Genomic DNA, 26,673 nt, shown 5'->3' on the forward strand with positions numbered 1-26,673 from the left:
GATTATTAGTCATGATGAAAAGTATCGTAACAAAACGTACCTTTAACAGATGGTTCAACACTCAACCTTTCATTTTGACGCTTTCAACCACATCTCATCTCTTGCCCATACAATAAATGGCCACTTGTTTTTCGGTCCACATTTAGGTGTTAGGTGTTGTAAGGTGTAACTAAGTTAGATTCATTTTCTGAATGAGATTTGGGCCAAAAGCTCAGAAAAGTATACATGGACCTTGGAGCTCAGCCAACATATCATAGAAAGAACACTGTGTCACACTGAAATGTTGCTTTGATTCAAAGACATTCTACTTGTTTTGATTTAGTAATCTGGCAACATCCGTTTATCCATCAAACCATGACTCACGGATGTTTTAGCTTTAGCTATGTTTGTTTTGCCTGTCAGCAGCAACAGGTTTACCTTTAGGATTTATGATCCAACAGCATGAACACGTGACTCAGATTTGTGTGTGTAAAGAAGAATATCTAACCATTTAACATTGGCTCCTTCCTCCGAGACTTCACACTCTAGCTCCACCCTCTCACCCTTCATGACCATCTGATCCTCCAGATTCTTCACAATCACAATGGGAGGCTCTGCAGGAATCAGAGAAGAATGAGAGGTTGAACTGAAAATCTCGAACATCTTCTGTACTCATTATGTTGTAAATTTCCTCTAAATCTTGAATACCTTTAACAAAGAGCTCAGTGGTGCATTTCTCCTCTCCCGCCACACAGCAATATGCGGCATCATCTGCCAAGGAGCAGTGGTTGATGGTGAGGTAGCGCATGTTGCCAACACTCTCAAAGATGTACCTTCATAAAGACCAGGGAGACTTTTAAACATTGTACTTTGGTTGAGAGTTATAACTTGAAAACTTGAAGTTGATGAAATGGCAAACTAGTTGGGGAAAGAGCTCATATGCAGTTGTTTTGTAAAATCCAAAAAGAATATTAACACATTTTTTATTGCCCTTTGACACTTACTTGCTATGGATGTAATGAAGGACGAGTTTATCCATATATTGATGAAAGCAGAAGCAAAGGAGATACAGAGAGAATTTAATTGAAAGAAATGTTATGTTCACCAACATAATTTAGGATTGCTACTGTATTATTTGAATGTGTCATGATGTTTTATTGAGTTTAGGTGACTAGTTTAGGTCTCCTCTCTAAATTCTAACCTTGCTGATGGTTGAATTTCTTGTCCGTTCTTAAGCCATTTCACCTCAGCATCTGCATTGGCCACCTCAATGGCCAGTTTCATTTTATGTCCCTTTGACACTTGGTAAGCTGGATCCAACTTTTTGAGGAAAGCTAAGTTTCAGAGAAAGTAAACATACAATTACAAAGTTAGAATTAGGTTCTAACTTTACATTGGGTCGGAATTAGACCAAGTACAACCTAAGACGTCTGCACAAACCTTCACTTTTCTTCTCTTCTTTCTTCATCTTCTTCAGCCTCTTGAGCATGCCTCTCAGGTCGGTAATGCCGTGCTGAAAAGCAATCTTCTCATATTCTGAAGAAGGAGCATGGCTAAGAACGTTCCAGACATCCGTGTCCAGCTCTGCGTTCATCTGCACGGCTCTAATACACCAACCAGAGGAGGATGTTCAAAACACAGAGTTTAAAATTAATATTGTGAAGGAAGTAGGCAATAACAGAAGCACAGTACTACTGACATGATGGTAATACCTCAGAAATAGATTACTACGATAACTTACTTTATTCAGGATTAATTCACTTTTAACTATTAATGAATCATTTTAGTCAACTTCATACATTGTTTACTTCCTTATTGCATATAAAATGGTGTAATAAAGATAAGAAGTGTTTTCTATTTAAAAATGATGAATTCTTGCATTGCCAAAAAATTGCTACACACAAAATAAAAAAAAACTAGTATCAAATCCAAGCAATTATACAGTGTGCTTGGATTAATGATATGATCAATGCATATTCAAAGCCCTCTTGTTAATTCATTCAACCAAATTTTCTATTCATGATTTCTGTATGGCCCAGCTGAAAGCTGCCTACCTTCTTCCTTCATGGGAGTTGTACTGGTAATATTTGTGATATACTTGCTAAAACGATGAGGTATTTGAATTTTACAAGCAAGTAAAATCTCAATTTAGTCTAAAATATGGACAGAAAAAAGGTGAAAGAAGAACTAATGGAAGTAGGAACACAATCTGCGCTGTCCTCCCCTTCCTCCTTCCTCTCTCTACCTCTCATTAGTCTGCATGTCTTTACCTCACCTGTCCACTAGATGCCCTCAGCAACTTTTCTAGCTCAGCCAATCACCCGGCAGCCTTCGTGAGCAGCCGTGTGCCTGCAGCTTCTTTTCTTGTGTTCAAGCTGTCTGTCTTTAATTTATGTAAATATTTTCCTGTTGCATATTTGTTGCTGATATTTGACTTGCTGCAAGTTGCTGGCTTTTGTCCCGATTGCCCAAGTGAGTAAAATGCTGTTTACAACTATTGTGAGCACCTTGTTGCACCTCAATAACAAAGATTACAAATATGGTTAGCAAACTATTATTGGCTTATGCTATTTAATCAACACTTAGGGTACAACATAGTGTAACAAATTAGTAAATTAATACATAACTTTAGATAACTGACAGCTGAATGTATGCAAAACAACATTTTCCTACGATACGCAGCAGTTTCTTACCGATTTGAGGATTTTAAGAAACTGCTGCTCATTCAAAGGAACAACCCAAGAGTCAAATATGGCAAAACAAACCAGACACGTTAAAACACAGCATATCAACAGTAACATATCCGCATATTAGAAACATGCATTTAACAGTAGTTAAATATCATAGGAGTTGTTAAACTGCAGGTAAGCACGCATGAATAAATAAGGACTAACTAATGTAATTCTGTGTTTGGGGTTGGATATGGTGTCCAAATTTTTTGTGCACAAAGGACAATGAGTGTTTCGAGATTTTTGACTGAGTGTTGTGAAAGTGACTTGTGTTTCTGAGTGAAGACTGCAAAGAATGTTCATAATGTCAGAGAAAACCAACATGTAACGTAAAGAGAAGTGTTGCTGTGTGAGTTGTTGTGGTAGAAACGAAAAGAAAAAGAATCTATAAGTGTGATAGTGAAAGTGAGATAAGATAGGGTGACTAGATAGTGGAAGTGGAAAATCAGGACTGTTATTGCTGCATGTGTATTTAATTGTATTTTCACTGGCAGATAATTTAAATTATTTGAAGAAGCTTTTGCAAAGTGCAAAACCTCCTTTTCAAGTTAAATTCCTGAGACAATGGACACATCAAATCACGCTAATGTATCATTGTCCTCGGGCGTTTTTGCATGCAGTTAAGTTATCAGGCTATCATTCCAGCTTTTAGTGCAAATGCCGAAGTAGCTTACTCTCTGAAGATGCAGGACGAATGAGAAAGAATGAGACAGAAAAAGATTATAAAAAGCTGAGTATCTACTGTTACCTTATTCTGAAAGTATGCAAATTGCTGACACTATTTTGTAACTGCTTACCTCTTTTTTAATAAGGTCCTGAAGTCCAGCTCTCCTAAGTCTTCCTTTCCATCTTTACTACTGCAGAAATATCAGCCAACAGCAGCAAAGCATCAACAGCACAGTATAAAACAAATCCACGTTTCTAGACTTTTATACAATATGAATCATTTCCTGTTAACTCATGCTCCAATATGTAAAAACAATGCAGAATGATACTGTACAATGCAAATATCCAAATAATAAAATTAAGCTTGGGTTAAAAAAGACAATTTGGATTGGTCATTCTGTAAACTGAAAAGGAGATCAGTGCATTGATGGATAAAACAAGTGCATATACAGGCAGACGTTTTGCTGGAGAGACAAGTGTTGCCATGTTTAATCAACTCATAGGTATTCCACATTTGGATTACTTATGGTGAGTCACGACGGGTGACATACAAAGTCTACAAAGTCACAAAGATCTGTTGGTCTAGAAACACCAGACTTTCACCAAAGAGATGGTTTGTGTCTTATGCAGAACCAGAAGTCAACGTTGACTTATTTGTCACGTCATTTTCACACTTTAGCAACGCCACTTCCGTTCTTATTTTCCGAAACCTACCCAAGTAGTTTTGTTACCTAAACACAGCAGGAGCTTTCACAAGCACACTGATCACTCATATTTTTGGACATTTATAGGAAAATTCACACAAAAACAACAAAATAACATTTGTAAGACATCACGCTATTGCTGCTATTTAGCCTACAAACTGACGTTAACTGTGAAAAACATGAAAAATATAAATGTAATTATTTTTTTCTCGATGGGAGACATTTACAGAGCAGATATGATGTATCATGCAATTTAAGTTCAGTTGGAAAAAAATAGGCCAGTACCTCTAAAGCTCACTAATGAACCCATTGTATCGTAACAAAAATGTAAAAAATAGAATGAGATGTCTGTTTAAAAGGAGTTTGCTACATGGTGTAACGTGCTAGGCTGTTGTTGGGGCTCCCCATAAAACCAGAACATTTTTGAATGGATTTGACAAATGAGTTATAATGTCCTGGTAGCAGATATTTTAACTTTGGTGAGAGCCAAGCTGGCTGTTTCACCCTCTTCCAGTCTTTATGTGTATCTAATACTCTCTCAGCTCTGGTTCTATAGCTGACACACAAACATAAGAGTGTAATAAATAAATAGTGTATTTCCCAAAGTGCTGTTCCTTTAAGTGGGTTACATGGTTACATATAGTGCATTTTCTTATAGGTATAGCTACGAACAGGGTATGAGAACAGCCGGTCTGTTTAAATGTCACCAACACACCCCTCCAGCTGCTGAGTGGAAAAGGAGCATTTATGATATTTCCCGCAAAGATCATTTTCTTCTTCCTTCTAATAATAATAAAACAAAAGTACTATCAATTCAGAAATACATTATTTTTGACTTAAGGGTGACTAAATGTGATTTCCGTTGGCCATTAAGCTAGTTGTATTTGCAATTTTGTCCTTATTGGAGAGTTTACAGTGAAGAGGCAGACAGGAAACAAGGGGGAAGAGAGAGAAAGGGGTATGATGGAAGGGGGATGTTGTGGTTATGTGCTCTGCACCTTTGCAACCATTACCTTACCGTGGGTTACCCGTTAACTAGGCTAGTTGTTCACCCCTGCCTCCAGTCCTGCTACGTTAAATGAATCACCTCCTGGCTCAAGCTTCAAACTTAACACACACACATTTGACAGTGGTCTCAATTTTCTCTTCTTAACTCTCAGAAAGAAAATGTTAGCGAGCAAATTCATATTTCCCAAAATGTCCAATTATTCCGTTAAGCCATGAGCAGCAGCATCCATCCACGCAAGAACGTCACAAAACACTCAAGGTTAAAGACAACAACAGCCTCCATAGGATCTGCTCGACTCTAATCAGTGGGATGAAAGGTAAAGACAAGGGCAGATATTTGACTGTGTGCTTGTCTCCTGTCTCTCCGACAGCAGGATTAGAAGCTGAGTCTCTGGTTTATGTGGTGAAGTTACAACACAGCATAGCTGCACTTCCTCTATGTGGCAACCCTGTGGAAGAGCTCATTTACTGAAAAGCCTGTGTGTCTTAGCACATCCTGCCCTTTCAGTACGATCAAACCACCGTCAAAGCTCACTCTGCCGGGAAGCTGTTTGTGCAGCTGGCTCTGCTGTTTTGATCGAGGCCCAGGAGTAGATCAGAGAGAGCTGATGGCTGCAACCAGTGCTTGATACTCAGTGGCTTAATAACCAAATCTCAACGTATCAAAATCTGCCTGAGTCAAAGGTTAACACAATGACAGCTAGTTAGCGCCTACATCAAAGATTTATTTTAATTTCGGTCCTCTCAGGTCTCTCTGGTCTTCGTTCTGTGGTCCATCTCTCAAAATTCAGCAGATTGGAGGCTGCACCATCCACAACACTGGTTCTGTTTGACTTGATTCAGAGAAGAAACAGTCCACAGGAGAGAGACAGAGCCTCTTATCCTGGTCCTGGTTTCTCTCTGCTTCAACAACCAGAATCCTCAGAGTTTGAATACGAGCCACCATTGTTGCAACAAACCCCCTTTACTACCTTGATTGTGGTCCACTTCTCTTTTTACCGGCTTCGTTCCTAATAGGTTAGCATTTACACAGTCACTTGTTACACAAAACATGGTAATATTCTACCGAGGGTCACTGAACTGAAGTTGCCAATTGTATTAATCTCTTACAGTATTAAATAGCAGAATATGGATAATGTTGCTGCTATGTTTTACTGTACATGATTTTGGTTTGTTTTTTATCACATGATCTCTATCTCATTTGAAAAAGAAACTTCATATTAAATCAACTTCAGATTGGCAGGTATTAGTTGAGCACTGGAGCAGAATATGGTCTAATTCATCAGAGTTTGTTATATAAAGCTTTTTATCATAAAAAAACTGTTTTGATCTTAACACTTCAAATATGACTAAATATGAGCTGTTTGTTTTTAGTTTTTAAACACAATAACTATAAGGCAGAATAGCATTTATTTTAGGTACATCATTTCACTGAGGGCATGAATCAACACGTATAAAATGATTAGTTAAAATGACTTTTGTTTGTAACTGATCAAGTTTTTCAGTACCTAAGGTACAACGTTTTGCTTAAGACTTGTAAGCTCAAGAAAGAAGCTATATGACACTATTAATGAAACTTGTCTGGGGACCAGCGGCCAAAACCTTAATGTGAAACTAATAAAGGAAAAAGTAAACTAATCAATCAGCATATAATCGATTTCAATGTGACCAAACATCCTTTTTACAAAGACTTAAAAAACTTACGTGCGCCTAAAAGCTGCTCTTATGTCGAAACTTTCAGCAGCACAAGCCTCTGAAATTCAAGAGAATCATTTTATTGACTGAAATTATATTTGAAACAATTCTGATGAGTGTCAGAAACAAACAACAGGCTCACTCACCATGTACAGTCAAGTCAAAATTGCAGCTGTCAAACTTGTCCCTGGATGAAACCTCACATCTGTAAGCTCCAGCAAAGTTTGGCTTGGCCTCGATGACTTGCATCTCAAACGTATAGACCTGCAACCACACGCACGAGGAGAGACGTGAGAAGGATTACACGACAGGAGTAACATCTTCGGTTCAAAACCTTGTTGTCCGTATGCTTCATGTGTGTAACATTAGTGAGTTTCAGATTTGGCATCTTTATAGAGTGTAAAAGTTTGTTTTGGCGTCTTGTTCTGAAATTCTTAAACAAAATCTGTTGGGTTAACATGTCTTTCAGTTTCCCCATAACATAGCATCTGAGGTAGCGTGCCTGCGATCCATCATGTCATAAGGATGAGGGACTGAGGCAAGAGCTTGCAAAACTAAGGGTGAGAAGGGCAATACTTGCAAAACACCTTTGTTGCCTGAAAGAAAAAATTCTACATATTGCAGTTTTTTTGACTAATGATGTTGTCGAAATACATACGTATAATGGGAAGTTGCTTGTTTGCTCTTGAAACAAAGTAAGAAAATAGGACATATATTGTGTGTCTCAAGATCTCAAAATACGATGTCTCTGTTTTTGTTTTGGTGTCTGCAGCATTAGTCTACAGTACCTTACTGCTGCGGTCATACGTCTCCTTAAGCTGCAGGTGTTTTCCAGACTTGCTGGCGAGGTCCATCCACTTCCCTTTGAACCATTTGATGTTGGGTTTCTTCAGCAACGACTCAGCATTCACTTTAGCCACAAACGTAATGTTTTCACCTGCACAAAAGATGAATTTACCATGTGGCTTACCACATTATCCTTCAGATTCCTATATTCAATGCAGCATGTCATGTTATCTCTATGCACATAAATACCCATATAGTCTCTCACTTGGATCTAGGATGTACATATAAGTTTGGCAAATAAAAAAAAAAATTTAAAATAATCAACAATTTGGGAGTTAGGGATTAGTTTTGAATTAAAAGCACCATTAACATGTATATAACTTTAATTTTATTTCCATCAACTTTCCTTCTTTTCACATTTCACAATATCTTGCCGAGCTCAGAGTTTGAACTGAAACAATGTGATAATAAAAGTGTAAATAAATACTCATATTAAACCTTGTTAAGACAGTTTATTCAACATAATGTAACACACGTACTTCCTGTACTTGAAGCCACTCACCTACAGTGACCTCCCCACTCTGGGGTTTTTCTATGAAGAGTCCAGTCAGCGCCTGTCTGGTGTCCGGAGGCTGTCCCTCTAAATAAAGAACAACCACAAGGTCAGAGCAGAATACCACAACATGACACAAGTTGAGGGATCAGAATCAAACAATGTTAATTTAAAATATACAAATGTGTTGCATGGAATTACAGGATGCAAAACCTTTCATTTTAAATTGCATTATTTGCAATATTATTCAAGGTCGACAAATTGAGTGTATGACATTTGAATAAAAGTATTTTTTTAGTTTAAATACATTAATTTAACACCCAAAGGTTCTCAGGCTTACACATGCTCAGACACTATCAAAAAGAAAACCAAGCAAATATATGCTACTGTATGCATATGGTTCAAAACATAGAATATGAGACACAAACTTGAAGGCAGCTAAGCCCAATGCCTGTGGCCAATGCCAAAATACATATGTCCTGTAATGTACATGTATTTGTCATATCAAACAGACGTTTGACATTTCCAGGAAAAGCTTAAGTCAATGATTAAGATATCATGATGAGCAGCATGGTGTACATCAGTGACTGAACAAAGGAAAGGGGTTAAGTAACTCACCCTCAGCTTGAGGAGCATCATGTGCCGGGGCAGCGGTCTGGTCCTCAGTGGGTGCTGCTGCAGGTGGAGCAGGAGCCTGTTCCGGTTCGACAACAGTCTCCCCAGGTGCATCAGCAGGGGCCTCAACTGGAGCTTCTGTGTTACCAAAGAGATGACAAGTCACAAGTTAGAGGTACAATGAAAAATATTGGATCCGTACATTGCACATCTATCAACAAGCAGTCAGCTACAAAAAGGCCAATGACCGATCTGTCAAACTTCATTTGTAATCATAGAAAATGTGTTTAACCAGCAAAATGTTCAGTGAAACTTTGAGAAGCACTTAACATGACACTATTTTGTGTACCAAGGCCAATAATCAGTTAAATGTATACAGTTGAATCTATTTGATACTTAAACTCTTTTATGACGTGTGAAAAAAATGTCTCTGCTGAACAAATATTTCGAATGTCTTATCATCTTTGAATGGCTGAACGATTTTCCATGTGTTATCAGCTGCCTCTCATGCCTATCCTGAGCACCAGTCAAGTGGTGGTTACTCATGAGGAAATAATGTGCCGGTGTGAGGGTCAAGGTCTCCGTGCAGACAGAGTAAGGGTGGCTATGATGTGGGCCACGGACAGCTGTGGGACGTCTCTTGTAGCACACTGGGCCATTAGTCTGCTGCCTTTCTTCAAGATTCGTTTCCACCTTATCAAATCCAAACAAACGACCTCAGCGGGTCACAATGACAGACTAATGGCACAAACGTTGATGTTTGACACACTTAGCACACAGTCATTGCAGCATGCAGAACAGTGCTCAGTAGATGTGATAAAGTGCTGGACAAAATGATTGTGATTGAGCCAGTGAATGGAAATATCCAGATCCTTTGAGGAATAGTTTGACATTTTAAGTGCATGTTGTATCTCGTTTGTTTAGTATATAACGTCAAGCCCCAAAAAGCTTTCTTGTTTTACACTTTGCGATATAACATGTTAATTAGTGATCTTTAGAAGTGCTGGTATGTGGATTTTGTTACCTTCGGACAGAGCCAGGCTAGCTGTTTTCATTTGCTTTCTGTCTTTATGCTAAGCTAGCTTGCTGTCAAAGCTATGGACCGCTGCGGACGGGGGCAGCTGCAAAACATATTTTAACCACTTAAAAGAAAGGCCAACCTAAAGAAATAATTTCAAGTGTTCAGTTTGTACTCCTGTCTGCTTCTCCAAACTCAGGGCGTGCCGATTGTCATCTTCTGTAGGTAAAACACTCACTATGGGTAAGTTGAATCTATTTGATACATCTAACTCTCTGCAACAAAGGTAATAAGAGTATTTCCTAAAATGTCGAACTATTCCTATGAGAGCAAATACTTCTTAAAGATAGACCTTACAAAGATGTTTCAGAGGCTTGTCGCTGAGCAGCTGTCAGAGTGTGCAGAATGTGAGTTCATGTGCAGAAACATCAAGTGCATGCAGTGCATCAAGTATTTACTGCCTCAGTGGTTTTCTGCATTGAGTGCTATATTTTGCTTTGTGCTCTGTGACGACACAGCCTGTAGGTGAGCAAGCAGAGACCTCAAACGCACAGCTGCAGCATCAAAGTCTCCCACCTGGCTTTGATAAAACCTTCAGGTCAAACTTGACCTTTGACCCCCCAGCGATCACTCCGTAGACATTGGCATCTTCCTTGGTAATAGCTTTTAAAGCGAGGGAGTGCTTGTTTCCGTCTGCTGTGATCAAATATTTGCCGCCACTGGCGATGTCCTTTGAGTTGCACTGCCATTTCACTTTAGCATCAGGCTTCCCGGTCTCTGCTTCAAAGACCACAGAGGACCCCTCCTCTGCCTCCTGAGACTTTGGTTTCTTGGCAAACGCTGAAACTGAGGAGGGAATGTGGGTTCAAAATGAATAAGCCCTGTTGAGTGTAACTTTGTTTAAACATATCTGCTTTAAGGGTGTAATCAAATAATTTAAGGAGAAAACATGGATATGATAATTGTTGAGTGGACATTGAAAATGATTTTGTGACATTGTGAGAAAAAAACAAAACAAGTAACAGGTAACTGTGGTTACTCTTTGCACCTTGAATACATTGTCAATTCAATTAAAGACCCCAAATACTGTTCTTGTTATTTTAAGCTATAATCTTGGAAGTTTCCATCGACAAACAAACATCACACCTGAAAAAAGATCAACACACATACTATAACTCATTGCAGCGAGAGTGAACAAGTAAGAGAGAGAAGTGTGTGTGCGTGTGTGTGTGTGTGTGTGTGTGTGGGGGGGGGGGGGGGGGGGGGGGGGGCATTCATATTTTAGCACAAGACGAAGAAGAAAGCTCATGAGCTGAGCGGAGCTGCTCATGAGCTGAAAACGTACAGTGTTGTACAGTCTGCAGCACACTGGGTGGGGCTAGCTGAAAACTAATACATTTGCCCTTTCCCAGTCAACACATAGTGTCTTAAAGCAGCAACATCTGGCTCCATAATAAGTCTTATTTGTGCAATCTTGGTATTCACTTTCATAGTTTCTGTACTAACAAGAGAATAGTGAATGTGGGGAGTCATGAAAGAGTAAATGTAAATATTAGAAATTAGATAGTTATAAAGAACCTAAAGGTTATTCAACATGAACACCAATAAATCAGGTTGCTGAAAAATGTAAAGGTGTTCGTTCGAATGCCAACTCAGTAGTGGTGTCCTTGTAGAGTGTCCTTGTAGAGTGTCCTTGTGTTTGTAATGTGACCTCAGGAGCACATTCACATTGTTACTGTGTTAAGCATTCTCATCTTTCACAAAAGTAAAAGAAAACTATTCAAAAATAAAGTAAAAGTCCTTCATTTGAAATGTTATATTAGTAAGTACAAAGTGTCATCAGCTTTAAGTTAAGAGTACTCATTACGCAGATTTGATTATATATATATTATATTATTATTACTGATACATAAGCAGCATTTTAATGGCAAGAGTGGAACTTATTTTAGGTAATGTTTATATTCTATGGTAGTTCAATCTATAATAAGGCATTATACCATATAAACTGATTATATGTTTTGTATGTAAAATATTAATCCGCAAAGTAACTACAGCTGTTAGAAGAAAGTCAAAAGTACAATATTTCCCCATAGAATGTAGTAGAAGTACAAATTAGCATAAAATAAAGTTAAGTACAATAACCTTACATTCCAGCACAGAAGATGTATGGTATCCATCCGGTGAATTAAAGTCCAATTACTTTCATTAATTAACATTCAATCAAAACATTAACTTGCTTTTGATTGTGGTGTTGAGTGGAACTAAACTGGACAAATGTCTGAGGAAATTGAACCCCACTGGGACACATCTGGAACGTCTATAACAAACTGAACATCAGCACACAATTAAAACGCGATCTATACTTATTAGTAACAGTAACAGGCATGGGATCCTAAATGTGTAAAAAAAATCAATACATGGTGTCAAGGGTCCGTCTATTAATTGTAGGTGTTACACTCATTGTGTAAAACACCAGCTGTTGCCTTTCATGCTGTGCAGGGAGGTCGTTTTATCTTTTGAAAAGTTTTAAAAACATGCATAGCAACGTCACCCTCCAACACTTGTCATCTTCAAAAAGGACCTAAAAATAGTGAGTGACATGAGAGTAGACATGTGTCCAACAGTAACGCCAGGTGCTTAGAATCATGAAATGTATGGAGGCCTAATTCAGATACATATCCAGAGTCCTTTAACAGTTCAATGTACTGAGCAAAAAAAAAAAAAAAAACATGTGTTGCAAGATGACCTTATGCGTTTATATATAGGATACATATGTACTGGACTAATACATGAGGCTGGCAGACTTCAGCTGCAACAGGGGCGCAGGTATCACAGTCGAGGGATTAACTGGACTCTATTTTTGTGACTCTGGGGCCACAGAATGATTGGTGTGCCCTCAGTCTGTCTGCAGCCAGCGACCGCTTGTCACGCCGTCAATCACTCATGCTGCCAGCTTTACCTTTCACATACTCTTATCACATTTAGAGTAAAAGGACTCTCCTTTTATTTCAGTTAATATAAAATACTAAATTAAGGTTCAAAAATATTTAGTGGGTATACTTTCAAAAACTTTGTTTAGAAGAAAGAATATTTAATAACATAAGTTTAGAGTAAAGTTTATCGTAGCCGTTAAGTGACCATAATATCTGAAATCTGTTGATTGAAGTGTCTTTGTTTGTCTAAATACAAGATACTGTTTTACAGAGCTCTGACTAAGCTCTTTACTCATTTATAATCAGGAGTTAACAATAATACGATCAATTCAGGGATGACTTTTGGGTTGGTTGGCACTTATACCTTCAAAAGTAAATCAAAGTCTGAGCTTTTAATGATTTACTGTTGTTTTCAAGACATTCTTTTATGAAATCATGCTTTTATTTTAATTCACTTTCACCGCATACATACTATGTATTCATGTATTATTTTGTACATGTTTTATCTGAACATAATCATTTATCAGTGGATTGCTTCAGTTAGTTGCTTGTTTTATAGTACCTTGTGGTATTTTTACCACTAGTGTTGCCATGGGTCACTGTTTACAAGTTTTGTTTGTATAATGCACGTAGGAATTCACCTTTAATTAAAATGTGTCTCAAACCTGCAATAACAGAATTTTTTGGCCGCTTGGGGGCAGCAAAAGTTGTGAACACAGCATTGACATATCGTTGCTTTTTAAGTTGATATGGTGAACTTTTACTTTTTCACAGCCAGCAATAAAAGAGCTAATTTATCAGTAACTTAGAGTTACTAACTGATGAATTAAGTCCAACACCAACTCTCTTTTAGGTCCTTCTTTGGTCCCCTGACGAAAATACCTGGCTGTGCTCACCGTCGTTTGGTGCTGAGCAGGTAGTGTACAGTGGGTTTTAAGATCTTTTTCACTGAAAACGATGCTATGAGAGCGCTGAAAGTGAACCAAAACTGTAAAGTTGCGTGTCGGACAGCTAAACAATGAGGTTGAATTTACGGCACCGAGGCGATCTGCAGATTCAGGTGATGATTATCTCTAGGTTCATCATTACAAGTAACCCCTTTCACATTGTCACATTGTCGTTTAAGACACTGTTATTTGAAAAATATTAATTATAGATGCTATAATATACATATTTTTTACTTTAAAGTAGACAAAGCAAACCATGTTTATTGCAATACTTCAAAACTCTGAGTTGAAAACACTGAAAAGCATCCTGTTTATTGCAGAGTGTTGATCATGATTGATAATAATGTCACCTGCAGGCGCAAGACGATCCTAACTGTTATTTTCCTGAACAAATCCACGGCACTAAAAGTCTTAGCACACACAAGCTGGCCATTTGGGCTGCAATGTGTCATCTGATATGTGATATGTCGTCACTCCACAAACAACAAACCCTTCCCACCTAAGAGGGGAGGGGGGGGGGGGGGAACAAACTGTGGAAACTCATTTGTCAACTTGGAATTTTTTGGAACATTTTTGGATCAGTGATGCATTTTATGAATGCAGTGATGTGACAGAAATGTGACAGTGTCGAATTCACGTTACACAATGTTTCCACCTGAATCACACGATGTGTAACTGAGTTCCTGACACGTCCAAAAAGGGCTTAGAGTAACTATCATGCCACTGGCAAACACTTTGAACTAAGCATGGATAATTACACGTAGTATGTTGTGATTTTAGCCACTGGCTACATTAGCATTTGTACTAAGCTACTTTATTAAGCCGTGGTATTATGTGTTGGAAGTGTAGATCTACAGTATTGTTATCACATTCACTAGTATCTGCATGACATTTTACCAATCACCCTATTTCATTTTTGTCTCAATACACGTCATAGTTATAGAAGTCTTCATAGCACAATGCCTCGTTTGAATAGAGAAGAGTTTCACAGTTTTAAAGGTACATAACAAATCTATTATCTGCTACTGTTACTTCAGTGTCCCTGTGTGGAGTCAAAAAAGTAAATTTTATTCTGTCTTGTTGTAAAAATGTATTAAACAAATTAAATGTCTCTATTTTACAGATTGTATAGTCTGTTGATAAACCTGTAAATTCAAATGATATACTACTTTTACACAAATGTAGAATATATACTTGTAAATGGCAAAAATTTGCTTTTAATTGTGACAAAATGGCACAATTGTGACTTAAAGAACACTGTGGTAATACAATTAAACAGCATAATATAAACTTTTTTTTTCTTTTTTTTAAGTAATGTTATTATTCCGTGAACAGTCTAACAGTGCAGTTCTCAAGTGATCTTGAGTTTGTTTGTGGTTTACAGTTGGGGGCGTGGCCCAACACAGCAGAATATTTTTTCACACATATTGTAATATCACATAGTTGGTTTCTCAGAAGAAGTTTGTGTTTCAGGAGAATATTGCACAGAGGAAGTAAAACATACATCTAGACTTTCAGTTGCAACATGTTGATAAATTCACAGTTTTCTATAACAGGTCATATCTATTGTAGACTTTCTTACACATTTGGTCTGACAACAGGATTAAGCTAATATTAAACAATGTAATGTTAGTTTTTTCCATGTTCCTTTGTTAAGGAAACAGTGTGACAAAACTTTCAAAAGTAGCTGAATAAGCACGTTTACCTGCTTTTTTGACTGGCTCTGGCATCCTGAATGATCTTCTCTCCTCCACAGTGTGACTCGCTGTTCCTAAACAATCTGCCGTCTATCTCGACCCTGTGCCTTTAATAGTGGTGCTGCTGCCAAAAAAGCCCCCCCCATTTTCCTTTCATGAACCATCCCACCTCTCTTGCCATGTTTTTTTTCTCCAAGGCCCAACACAATGTCCAAACGAACATCAACTCCCCCGCCCCGTGCTCCCCATCCCATCCCAGCAGCAACCCGGCCCCCAGCCCATCCCCCGCTCACGTCTGACCTCGGGCTATATTTCAACCATCCTTTCCTCCAACACCTCGGCTGAATGACAGGGCTTGAGAGGGAGGGGAAGGGACGCATGTCGGTGGTTAAATTTAGAAACATCTATGCTGCATTAAGTCACCCTGTAAATCTAACAACGAATATGAGAGGATGGTTGAGACTATGAGATGTATAGGTTTGTTTTATCACCATACTATACTACTACTGTATACATACAGTATATAAATCTACTATAACCACCTCTCACAAGCTTTTTAGTGTTGCAGCCTCAATTTAAAATGGCAACTGGACCAGTCATCAAATTGTGAGATGTGGTTTAATAAGTTGACCACAGTGCTGACTCAGTGCTGTATTCAGAGAGCCACATCTGTTGCTTAAGTTGGTTCATCGTGGAGTCCTTGTTGTGACCCTTACTTCTGTTAATGTGTTTTTCTTTTCTCACTTAGTTTCCTAACACACTCAGAACTCATCTGATCCTGCCGTAATAAGATTATCCAGCACTGGTTAAGTTATATAGCATTGCATTTTATTGTTTTCTATTATATTATATCTCTTTTCGTCTTCTCACGTATTACTTCTGGGCATTAATTACAACTTGACCATTGAGGGGAGCTGTTGGCCCTTGGGACACCAGCTGCTGTAGTATTTTTACATTTACACACTGCACATTACATTTTAGCAAATTACTCCCTTGTATTACAGTGTTTTTGTATCGTGTTATATATTATTTAATTTTCTTTGATGTCTTTAAAACAGTTTTATTATTATGTATTTAACTACATTTAATCTGCAAAAGTGGTTTTGAAATGTGGTGAATAAATATTGTTAAGTTCCTATTTTTCTGTTCAAAGCGAGGTGTGAGGTAGTGACATCGATAAGCATTGCATAAGCATCGCTGCAGTGTTCCGGCAGTTTCCTAAAAACTATTTTGTTTAGAAAAATGATGAATAAAACTACGATAACTAAACAAAAACAGAGACACGATATCATTGCATGGCATTCAAGAAAAACGACACCAGTCAATGCAGGGGAAAACAACTGGATGCACAGCTGCTTTGCATACTTGGATGCAATGTATTAACCACATAGTCACCAGTGATCTCTACAGCTGTAGTGAAATTTGACAGCTCATCTTCTTCTTCTTTGTGTTTTATCTCTGCTGTGAAATGTTATCTCTTAAAAACACCATACACATATGTTTGTGATGAATTTATTTTTTTACAAGCAGTTCCTCATTAGAACATACAGAGTTTCATGTACAAAACCTTTGTCATGTAAGTATACCATAGTAATGATCTTGTAATTGTCCTAATGGGATAGATTAATCTTAAGGTTAGTCTATCCCATTTATTACTTATTTGTGTCTTCTTGTTTTAAATATGAATTTGCAATTCTATATACATGGAGTAGTACACATAGTATTACCCACAAGAGAACCTAAGCCTGTTCAACACACAAAGAGTCAAAGACATTAGAAAGAAGGCTCAGGGCCTACGGGATATTTCAACTCTCACTAGTTGTCAAACAAAATATTTGTCCCTTAACATTGAAAATCTATAAACAGAAGTTTCCAAAAAGAAAATGCACTGATATGTGTGTGTGCACCCACATTTAAAAATGCATACTGGGCATCAAAGTGACCCAGGGTCTAGGATCCATAAAGTGAAACTGCAACGCCCTCCTCTCTCTTTCCACTTTTTGCCTTTATGACTGTACACTACCAATCTATTGGTCCCACTGTACAGCAGTAATGGTGCTATTCACAAAATGCAATTTCCAGAACAGCAAGTTTGATTAAGCATCGAAGCATCTAACACTTTTCATGTGTAAATCTTGACATTTCAGGATCCCTCCTGCCTACATGTATTTTCTCTCCAGATGAGTCTTCCCCAGCACCTCATCACTGAACTGGTACGTCAGCTTCTTCTTTATTTTTTTCACCTCTCCAGTTTTGCCATAGTTGCGTAAGGCACGAGCCATCTTCTGATAGGTCATTTTTTTGCGGTTTCCCTTCTGGATTCCCCAGCGGTGTGCGAGAGCCTCCTTGTGTTTGGAGGAAAACTGGAATGTCCCTTTGTCTCTGTCCACCCACCAGATACTGTCTTTCATATCGCCGTTCCTCAAAAGGTCTAACAGGAACTGGTACAATCGGATCTTCTTTTTATTGCCTGTTGGAAACATCAGTGTTGCACCGTTACTAACTGATATTTACTGTAGAAGAAATAAGATATAAAATATAATGTATAAAAACCTTGTGATTCTAAAAAAACAACATAAAGCCCTATTTTTTTTTTAGCTGTGGCACAGTGACACCACAGATGGGGTGAGTCAATTGTTTTTTCTGAGTTTCAACCTGTCAACCACATCTGTTATATGAATTGTATAAGATAATTCAGACATTAGGCTAATTAGCAATAACATAAGAGCAGAGACACAACATATGTTTTTCTAGGTCCTGTTTCTTAATCTTTAATACAACGTTGCAAGACAACAATGACTACAAACAATTTAAAGAAATACTGGCAGATGTAATCCTCCTTGAGTCACTGTTTTAGTGTTTTCCACATTGTCATGGTGCTGCGTGGAAAACCTAGTTCATGACATATTAACTGTTTTTTGAAATATAATAAGATAAGACATTTGGTGATGTGTACATTTTTCACATCGTTTAACAAATGTCTGTACCAGTACAATCAATTATCAAAGTCAATGTTTGAGTGCTGAACTTCAAAGAGATACCTAAGAGAAAAATTAAAGACACTGTATGTTTCCCATAACAGAAAATCGTATCATTATCTTTTTAATATTGGTGCTTACAAAATTCTTGCATTTAATAAATTACCATCAAACTGTCCTCAAATACAATCCTGTAACCACTTTGTAAACAGGCTAAAGACAAAGTCTGATTCTAGTTATCAGAAAGGTTACTTTACAGTCAAACTGTCATTGACAGTAACCACAGTTCTCTGAGTATGGAAACTTCCCACGCTACTTGCTCAATATATTTGTGGTGTGCAGTCAAGGTGGGTACTCTTCAGGACACCTTACGGTTGCCATTAGTAAGTTGCAATACATGGTAATTAATAGACCATACATGTTGTCCTTGTTTGAAACAGGGACTCTGTGAGGGACTCTGTGAGGCCATGATTAGGTTAAAAATAGCATTACATTAACAAAAATACAAAAGGCTGCCTTGATGTGGGCAAGGTACAATAAGTATCACTAAAGCTGATGGCGTACTATCACTGTCGCCGAAGTGCTCACAAAGCTACTTGGACAAAAACAAACCTCATTTTCCCAAAAGCATTCAGCTACAGGCAGTGCAGGTACTGCCAGACACGACTAGCACTCAGCTGGTCCTACACTGGCCAAAAGAGGAAGTGGAGAGCAAGCATGTAATTTGAGTGGGACACGTCCCCCGACAAATGGAAACTGTTCCCCCACAGTATTTGTAATGAGCAGTCATCAAGTGCCTCCAAAAAATGAAAAGAAAGCTCATTTTCTCCACTTAATATTCAGTGATAAAGCAACTGGACTGCACACTGGATGCTCACTGAACTCCTCCTGCCTCATGTTCGTGTTCATGTTACCCAGAAATACTGAACACCAACAGCTGTGCTCACGGACATGCACAGTTGATTACTCTCAGGTCTACTACACAAGTAAAACATGTTAAATATAAACCAGTGTTTTACTGCTCTTGTTGTATACAAACATGAGCTAGTACAGACACAGCCTCATTCCCCAGACCAGCAACCTATGAGTCATTAGTGCTTTATGTTAATGTGCTGGTGACTGTTCACATTTCTGCAGAAGGGCTTAGACCAAAACATCACTCAATACAATCTTTGACAAGGGGTTGCCTCTTCAGAAAGCCAAAATGGGAATTATTGGGGATAGCCAGACATTCTTTTAGTGCACCTGCTGGATTATTTGCACAATACATTATAAAAATCCAGCCTTGGAGACCAAGAACATTGAAGTTTATAACAGACAAACAACCAGTCTGTCTTTTTGTGAGCCCACTTCCGTTAAAGATGCATAACCAGCAGTGTAAAAGCAGTTGTGCAACTAGTAGCTCATCCTAAAAGTGCATCTTAAATTGTCAGCAGAATACAAAGCTGACATGACTCAATGTCAGACCTCCACCATCTCAATGCGAGGAACCCAACACTGGCCTGCTGCCACACTGATTTAGATTCTTGAGACTGAAGAATCTGAAGCAGGAGTCTCAAAGTCATTTTAGTTCATGGGCCAAACCATTGCATATACATCTATAAATAACAAGACCTCCATTGTTTACCCTCTCTTTTAGTGCAAAGAAGTACAAGCACATTCTGCAATTATTCACAGTTCAAAAACAATCCATTTACAAAACAGATGATGAACAGCCTAAAAGGTTTCACTGATCTCGTGGTTACCAATTAAAACAGACTAGTGTTTCCTCAAACCTGACGACAATTCGTTTATCTTCTCTGCTCTCAGTTGTCCTGAAAGAAATAGCAACTGGGCCAAACTCTGTCACTTCACTTTTCTCCTTTTTGACATTTTCCACCGGTGGCTCCTACATGAACAGTAGTCTACGCTTGACAATGTTGTGGCACGTAGCCTTACGTAAGCCCGCGGGATCTATAATATTATATCCACAATTTTCACACTTTGCAAAGTCATTCAGTGAGCTGGATTGGACCCTTTGGCGTGCCCGTTCTGGCCCTCGGGCCGTATGTCTGACACCCCTTATCTAAAGCAAGTCAAGTGACTTAGCACCTCTAGATATATCATGACCTGGATGATTGAGAATCCTCACATGGCAAGCACAGCTGGTTTTGTGTCCGTGTTAACTGCTCAGTAGAGAAATGGAGTGTTCCCCAACTGCACACATGAAATGGCCTGTACATCTTTATCCTTACCCAGCTCTCCTGGTGTGACATAAGAGACTCGATCTCTCAGACACTCCTCATCAGACACCTCCAGTGGGGGACTTCGTGCTCCGTGCTCCTCATCATCAGAGCTGCGCTGGGACACATGTGGTGGATACAATGCCCGAGGGAAGAACGCCACCTAAAACCCAGGAGTCAAAGTTAATTAGACTGAAATCAACACATCTGTAATGGCTAACTTATTGATCATATTCAAATTTGCTTCATGTTGCCTTTAGGTTTTAGAAGAAATACAGCTTTTCAAACTGTATGAGAATGTTACATATGTCATCCGTATTTCTTTGGTTACACAATTGCGCAAAAAAAAAAGCATAATTTTATGGACTACAGCGTGACATATTTGGAAATGTTGGGATCCTTCACTTGGGTACTTGGGTATTTCCGTAGTCGCTCACTTTCAAAGTGATAGCTCGGTCCGTATACTCGGCACACAGTTGCACACGTTTCCAGTGGGTGTTACACAAAGTTTGTCCATAGTCAGAGTGTCCGGATTGGGGACCTCAGAATTGTGTCTCTGCCCTTTGCAGATGATGCACTGTGGCGGTTTGCAAACAACTGTGAAACGGTCAGAATGAGAGTCAAAGTCTGAGGTCATGTTTTTCTTCCGGAAAACGATGGATTGTGCCCTCGGGGTTGGGAGTGAGTCACTGCCTCAAGCTAGGGAGTTCAAGTATCTCGGGATCTTGTTCACGAGTGAGGGTAAAAAACAGCGGCAGATGGACAGGCGGTTCGGTGCGGCGTCAGCCAACCCAATCTCACTCCCAACTCGTCAAATACCGATGCTTAGTCAGTCAAGTTAACGTCAACGCACACCTTTCCTAAACCTAACTAGATGGTTTTGTTACCTAAACCTCCTGTGAAGACAGACGTTTTTTTGAAAAGACACTATGCCGGTAACGACTGGAAACTGACATGGCCACATCACAAACTAACGTTACAGGGGTACCTAGAGCGTCATAGTTTGAAGCATAGGGCCACAGACTAAGTGATGGTAATTGATAAGTTGGGAGGGAGAATGTCTTCTTTTGAATGCAGAAATTTCACTTATAATAAAATATTTTTCGTGTGGTTTTGATACTTTTACTTCAGTAAATTAACTGAATACTAAATCCACCTATTTACACCTCATCCCCGACATTTTCAAAGAAATACATTTTATTTAGATTCTCCCAAAACCCCTTTCAAACAACCATGTCTGACACTTTAAGTGTGTTGGGATGTGATTTATGGCATATTATTATTATTATTTCAAACTACAGTTTGGCCATTCATAGAGATTACATTGCTACAGATATATTATAATATACCTAACATCAGACATATTCTGACATGTAGGTTTGCAGTAACATCTTCTCAATGTGAGTGAAAGAGGTGACATCTCTCTGCATGAGCTGCGATCTGTGGATGCCGCTTTAGCGAACCATCATCATGTGACCTAAAAGCACACATGCTTTGTGGCTTCTTTGTAATGGATACAAACAGCAAAAACACAAATTGTGTAGTTGAAATAAACATGTCTTGTGTTTTAGTAGATAGGTCCTTGTGTATGTATGTTATATATCTGTGCCTCATGCTTAAGAAACACTGAACACTGGAATATAAAGTCTTCCAGTGTTTTCACTCAATCCTATTTAATTGTGAATATCTTTCACATTATGTTTTTATCATTATTACAATCCTACCCATCCAATCAAATTCAGGTTTACCTGTGAGCAGTGCTAGATGCACGGAAGAAAAATAAAATTACATTTCCATAGACTCTATGTCTGTGGAAATCATTCTTTGTCTTTAGATATCTAAAACCACTAAGACCAAAGCAACTAGACGTGATGACGAGCTACTTACTCACTGTGCTTGAGTTTGCATAAACCAAATGAAATGCGGAGAATAATAATTCAGCATGAAGCCCTTTCCTGTTTGTTGCCACAGCCGTTAGCTTGAGATTTGCACTCTTTCATGTTTTGTCTTTTTCTCAGAATGGATTGAATAATCAAACAAGATAGTTAAAGCTTTCAAGTTCAAGTGTAACTATGAACACAGAGGAGAGCCAAACATTAAGTGAACCAGTATTTAGCATGCAAACTATTGCAACTACTACAACTATACTACTGTATACTCTTAAAAGTAATGAATCAAGCCATATAATAAAGCCGTGCTAGATGCACGGAATAAAATAAAATTACATGAAATTAAATGCAGTTTTGGTTGAAAATATTATTTCAAAATGAATAATCAGTTGTTATTATCATCATATATTCCTGGAAAGAACAATAGGTGTGTGAACACAAAGATGCCCCAGTATTTCTAAAGATTCAAGTATATCTGAAAATCTGCTGGTTTTTTTGTCATATGGAATATACTTTGTGTTGGATTTTTCACTACTTTACATGTACTGTATCTGCTTGTTCCAGCACGTTACTGAGCTGCATCACACAGTGGGAAATATTTAAATCTCTGCCACCTTTGGCCTCACAGTGACCTCAGATGGAAAAATTGTAGATGCGTTCAGCCAGATGTATTTGGCATGTAAGCATGTGATTTTGACAATATTTTTATTGAACAAATAAAATAATCCTGTGAATTTGGTACGTACCTAAGTTTACATTTTCTTTTAGATTCACTCTTTTAAAGTCTATATTTATTTTAATTTTATTTTAGATACATACAAAGCACCTTAGAATTGCCTTAAGTGTTTGAATTGTGCCATATCAATATTTTATTCTTGTCTGCACAACAAGAGCTTGTAATGATAGACCCAACAAATGGAACGTGGAAGTGAAGAGGTTTACAATTTAAAAATGTTGACTTGGTAAGCGATACTGCAACTTAATGCTGCTATCTCTGTTCTGGTTCACTGGTTCACAACTGGAGGGGTGGAGTGTGTAGTTGTGACACTGAGTGAGCTTAACTAAGCGTTCAGACTCTATTAGAAGAAATTATTCTTTTTATACTGAAATTTTAAAAAAGCAAAAACCCCAAAATGTAAGTTTTTTTTGTAACTCAAAGATTCACTTCCTGATTTTTGTCACAGGACCCTAAAAGGCCTCCAGCTCCCTGAATGTTCTCTCTAATTTGAAACTAAACTGTGAATTATGTAGAGTTTGAAGATGGCTGCAGTGAGCTAGAAGGATAGTTGAAGATTTAGAGGTGTGTATGAAGGTCATAAAGCCTCTGACATTTCTGAACAATCAACAGTTGTCTGATCCTTGGAATTATATTTTAATGGCATTAGCGTTGCGGAAAGTCTTTCTCACTGAACACAACAAAACAGCCATTTTTAGTTTTCTTGATGTTAATAAGATTTAAATTTATATCTTTTGTATGCAACATGCGCCCATGTGTGCTGATGTACTTTTCATTCCTTTAATGTGTGCTTTTGTTGGATGACAGGTGGACTTACTGGTTGCTGTAACACGTGAGGATGTGCCCCAAGATTTGGATCCAGCAGGTTTTCTGCGTCGTACCGTATGCCGTCGTGTCGTAACAGACTGGGCCCGTGCAGAGTCTGCACACTCTGAAGCTCTGTGAAGTTAGCCCCTTGGAGGTTCTCAAACTCTACAGGGTGTACGTGAGGGTGAGTGTGGTACTCCCAGTGTTCTGAAGAGAGAGAGAGAGAGAGAGAGAGAGAGAGAGAGAAACAGCATAATGACCACTGCGTTTTGTTGACTGTATAACTCCAAAACAAGACAGAAATGAACCTCAGTGGTTAACTGGAACACACGGCTTCATATAAAAGTCATAAACATGCCTTTAAAGTGAAGCGGAAACCCATGTTTAAACAGTTTGAGATGACTCATGAAAGAAGCCAGACTGTATGTCTATGGAAATCAATCTTTGTCATTAGATATCTAAAACCATTAAGTCAAAAGCAACTAGACTTGATGACGAGCTACTTACTCATTGTGCTTGAGTTTGCATAAAGCAAATGAAATGAGGAGAATAATAGAGAATTCAGCATGAAGCCCTTTCCTGTTTGTTGCCACAGCCGTTGACTTGAGATTTGCACTCTTTTTCATGTTTTGTCTTTTTCTCAGAATGGATTGAATAATCAAACAAGATAGTTAAAGCTTTCAGGTTCAAGTGTAACTATGAACACAGAGGAGAGCCAAACATTAAGTGAACCAGTATTTAGCATGCAAACTATTGCAACTACTACAACTATACTACTGTATACTCTTAAAAGTAATGAATCAAGCCATATAATGAAGCCATATCACACATCCACTGTAACACTGTCAGATTACACTTTATGGTGTTCTTATTTGTATTTTCTAAGTATTTTGGAGATAAATATGAGATATTTGTATCACAATGACAACTGGCACATTCTCATTGGGGGCGTTTTTTGCTATAAGGTCAGGAATAGATTTTCCCACCCCAATTTATATTGTTTTGGTGCAATATGCAAAACTGTTGATTACAAGAGAAAGTAAAGCCCCTGTCTTGTATCCACAAAACCCCATGGGGCGAAGGTTTGTTCTATGTCTGTAAATTGTAGCGGCCGAAAGAAATGGCATCTGTTTCCTGTGTTCCATACACCCTGATGTGGTGCGCTCCAGCTGCACACTGCAGGCGTTTTACGTATAATGCACCAGAAAAAGACAGTGTTACCACATAAAGTTATGGTGATTAATTTGAAGATTAGCAGAATAAAATTACTATTTTGAGTATTTTCTTTTAATTGAAAATTGAAACAAGATTCATGTCATTTGATCTTTCCCCCCCCCCACCACCACCATCATCATCTATTTGCATTCTAAAATGTTTTTAATTTAAACATCACTCACAGTAATTTAATAGAACAAGTGACAGTTTCAATTGAAACTGTGTTCGTATGAGACAAAACACATGTTGGAGTAAAACTCACCTGCCTGCATATCTGCATCTAGGACATATGGATTATAATATTCTGCAATTTGATGTCTGTAGATCTCAGAATCGTACATTTCTTCTGAGTGCTGAGAGAGCAAATAAAAACATTTTCAGTCACAAGAATTCACGAAAGTAAAATCTTTAACTGGATATTGACGCAAATAACTCACATTAAATAATAAAACACACCATTTGTAATTGGTAAGTCAGATAAAGCATTAGTAATAGCTGTGTTATCATTATGACTTTTTTCTTGCCACTACTGTTCTGAAACTCTGAAGAAGTTTTGAGTTTCATTTTCATGTCGCCCGTAGTATGAAAGACTTACAGCTTGTGTGCTGTATTCAAATTGAAGTAGACTCACATTAAGTCATTTAATTTGAAATAACACTTGTTGTCCATCCTCTTAACTAACAAATGTGTTTCTGTTTACTGCTGCATTCAAAAAAGAAAACTACTCAAGGAACTCCTCTAAGCTTTAGAGCTTCCTCAGAGTTTAGATAATGATATAAAATAAATAAATGATACTTACAGGCGGGATGAGGTAGCTCTCCATTCTGTATGGATGCAACATGGAGACCTCTTCTCCAACGGACCGAGTCTCAGATGCTTTGCAGGATAAAAAGCTCTCACAACCTTTCAAAACCTTTGCGGCACCATTGCACAATGTTTCAAAATTTCCTCTCACTCAACGAAAACCAAAAGATGTCTCTCCCTCTCTCTTATTGTATAGCATAGAGTTATAACCTGAGTTACTCTCGGAGGCCTTCAGCTGGAGTCAAATAAAGTGAAATAAACAAGGCCCGCTGTTTGACTCTAAATTGAAAAAGGAACTTTTGACTTCTGCAAAATGTGTGTGGGTGGGAGCAATAGTGTGTGTCTGTTGAAGGTTCCTGGCCATTGATGATTTGTCAGGGGAGACCATGAAGCTTCACATTTATCAGGGTCTACATACTGTCCCCTCCCTTAGCAGCCAATCATCATCAAGTGTTGTCCTCACTGTCAGTTTCTCCTGACAGTGAGTCTCTTAACGTTTTAAGTTTGCTTGACTTTGTTTGTTTTAATTCTAATTATGGCATGCTTTGGTCTCAACAGCAGTAGAGTCATACTGTAAAAAATAGTGGTTGTTGCCTTTCAGGTCATTTATAAGCAGCATATAAGCTTTTAATAAACGGTTTATTGCACACTATAATATAGTTCTAAGCAGATATAAGGACATCTTTAAGTGC

The 26,673-nt window shown here is 38.2% G+C and overlaps 2 protein-coding genes across 2 annotated transcripts in view; both read right to left on the reverse strand.

Annotated features, from left to right (window-relative positions):
• mybpc3 (myosin binding protein C3) overlaps positions 1-15,710 on the reverse strand; it is a 32,844-nt gene extending 17,134 nt beyond the window's left edge. Inside the window, exons 1-13 of the mRNA XM_076109746.1 lie at positions 15,500-15,710; positions 10,330-10,599; positions 8,739-8,873; positions 8,130-8,207; positions 7,570-7,718; positions 6,928-7,045; positions 6,791-6,839; positions 3,506-3,565; positions 1,420-1,583; positions 1,181-1,313; positions 984-986; positions 688-812; positions 488-593 (exon numbers count right to left, since the gene is read on the reverse strand). Coding sequence (XP_075965861.1) covers positions 488-593; positions 688-812; positions 984-986; positions 1,181-1,313; positions 1,420-1,583; positions 3,506-3,565; positions 6,791-6,839; positions 6,928-7,045; positions 7,570-7,718; positions 8,130-8,207; positions 8,739-8,873; positions 10,330-10,599; positions 15,500-15,710 — 1,601 coding nt within the window. The remainder of the gene's footprint in view (positions 1-487; positions 594-687; positions 813-983; positions 987-1,180; positions 1,314-1,419; positions 1,584-3,505; positions 3,566-6,790; positions 6,840-6,927; positions 7,046-7,569; positions 7,719-8,129; positions 8,208-8,738; positions 8,874-10,329; positions 10,600-15,499) is intronic.
• Positions 15,711-16,826: 1,116 nt separating this feature from the next.
• Positions 16,827-26,363, reverse strand: spi1b (Spi-1 proto-oncogene b). The gene is made up of 5 exons (XM_076110084.1): positions 25,977-26,363; positions 25,440-25,530; positions 23,973-24,169; positions 20,543-20,693; positions 16,827-17,800 (listed from the first exon to the last, which is right to left on the reverse strand). Exons 1-5 carry the CDS (start codon positions 26,016-26,018, stop codon positions 17,490-17,492), a joined length of 792 nt encoding a protein of 263 aa, XP_075966199.1. The 5' UTR covers positions 26,019-26,363; the 3' UTR covers positions 16,827-17,489.
• Between the last annotated feature and the right edge of the window lie 310 nt (positions 26,364-26,673).

Source organism: Anarhichas minor, unplaced genomic scaffold (assembly GCF_050575085.1).
Source record: "Anarhichas minor isolate MPS153535 unplaced genomic scaffold, ASM5057508v1 ptg000042l, whole genome shotgun sequence".
In the NCBI taxonomy this organism is placed as follows: domain Eukaryota; kingdom Metazoa; phylum Chordata; class Actinopteri; order Perciformes; family Anarhichadidae; genus Anarhichas; species Anarhichas minor.

Bases quoted from the DNA above. Each gene is read 5' to 3' on its own strand.
- spi1b (XM_076110084.1), bottom strand. From the start codon at position 26,018: ATGTTGCATCCATACAGAATGGAGAGCTACCTCATCCCGCCT. The intron at 25,531-25,976 runs GTAAGTATCATT...TTGCTCTCTCAG, and splicing joins AGAGCTACCTCATCCCGCCT to CACTCAGAAGAAATGTACGA. The intron at 24,170-25,439 runs GTGAGTTTTACT...CTCTCTCTTCAG, and splicing joins AGATGCAGATATGCAGGCAG to AACACTGGGAGTACCACACT.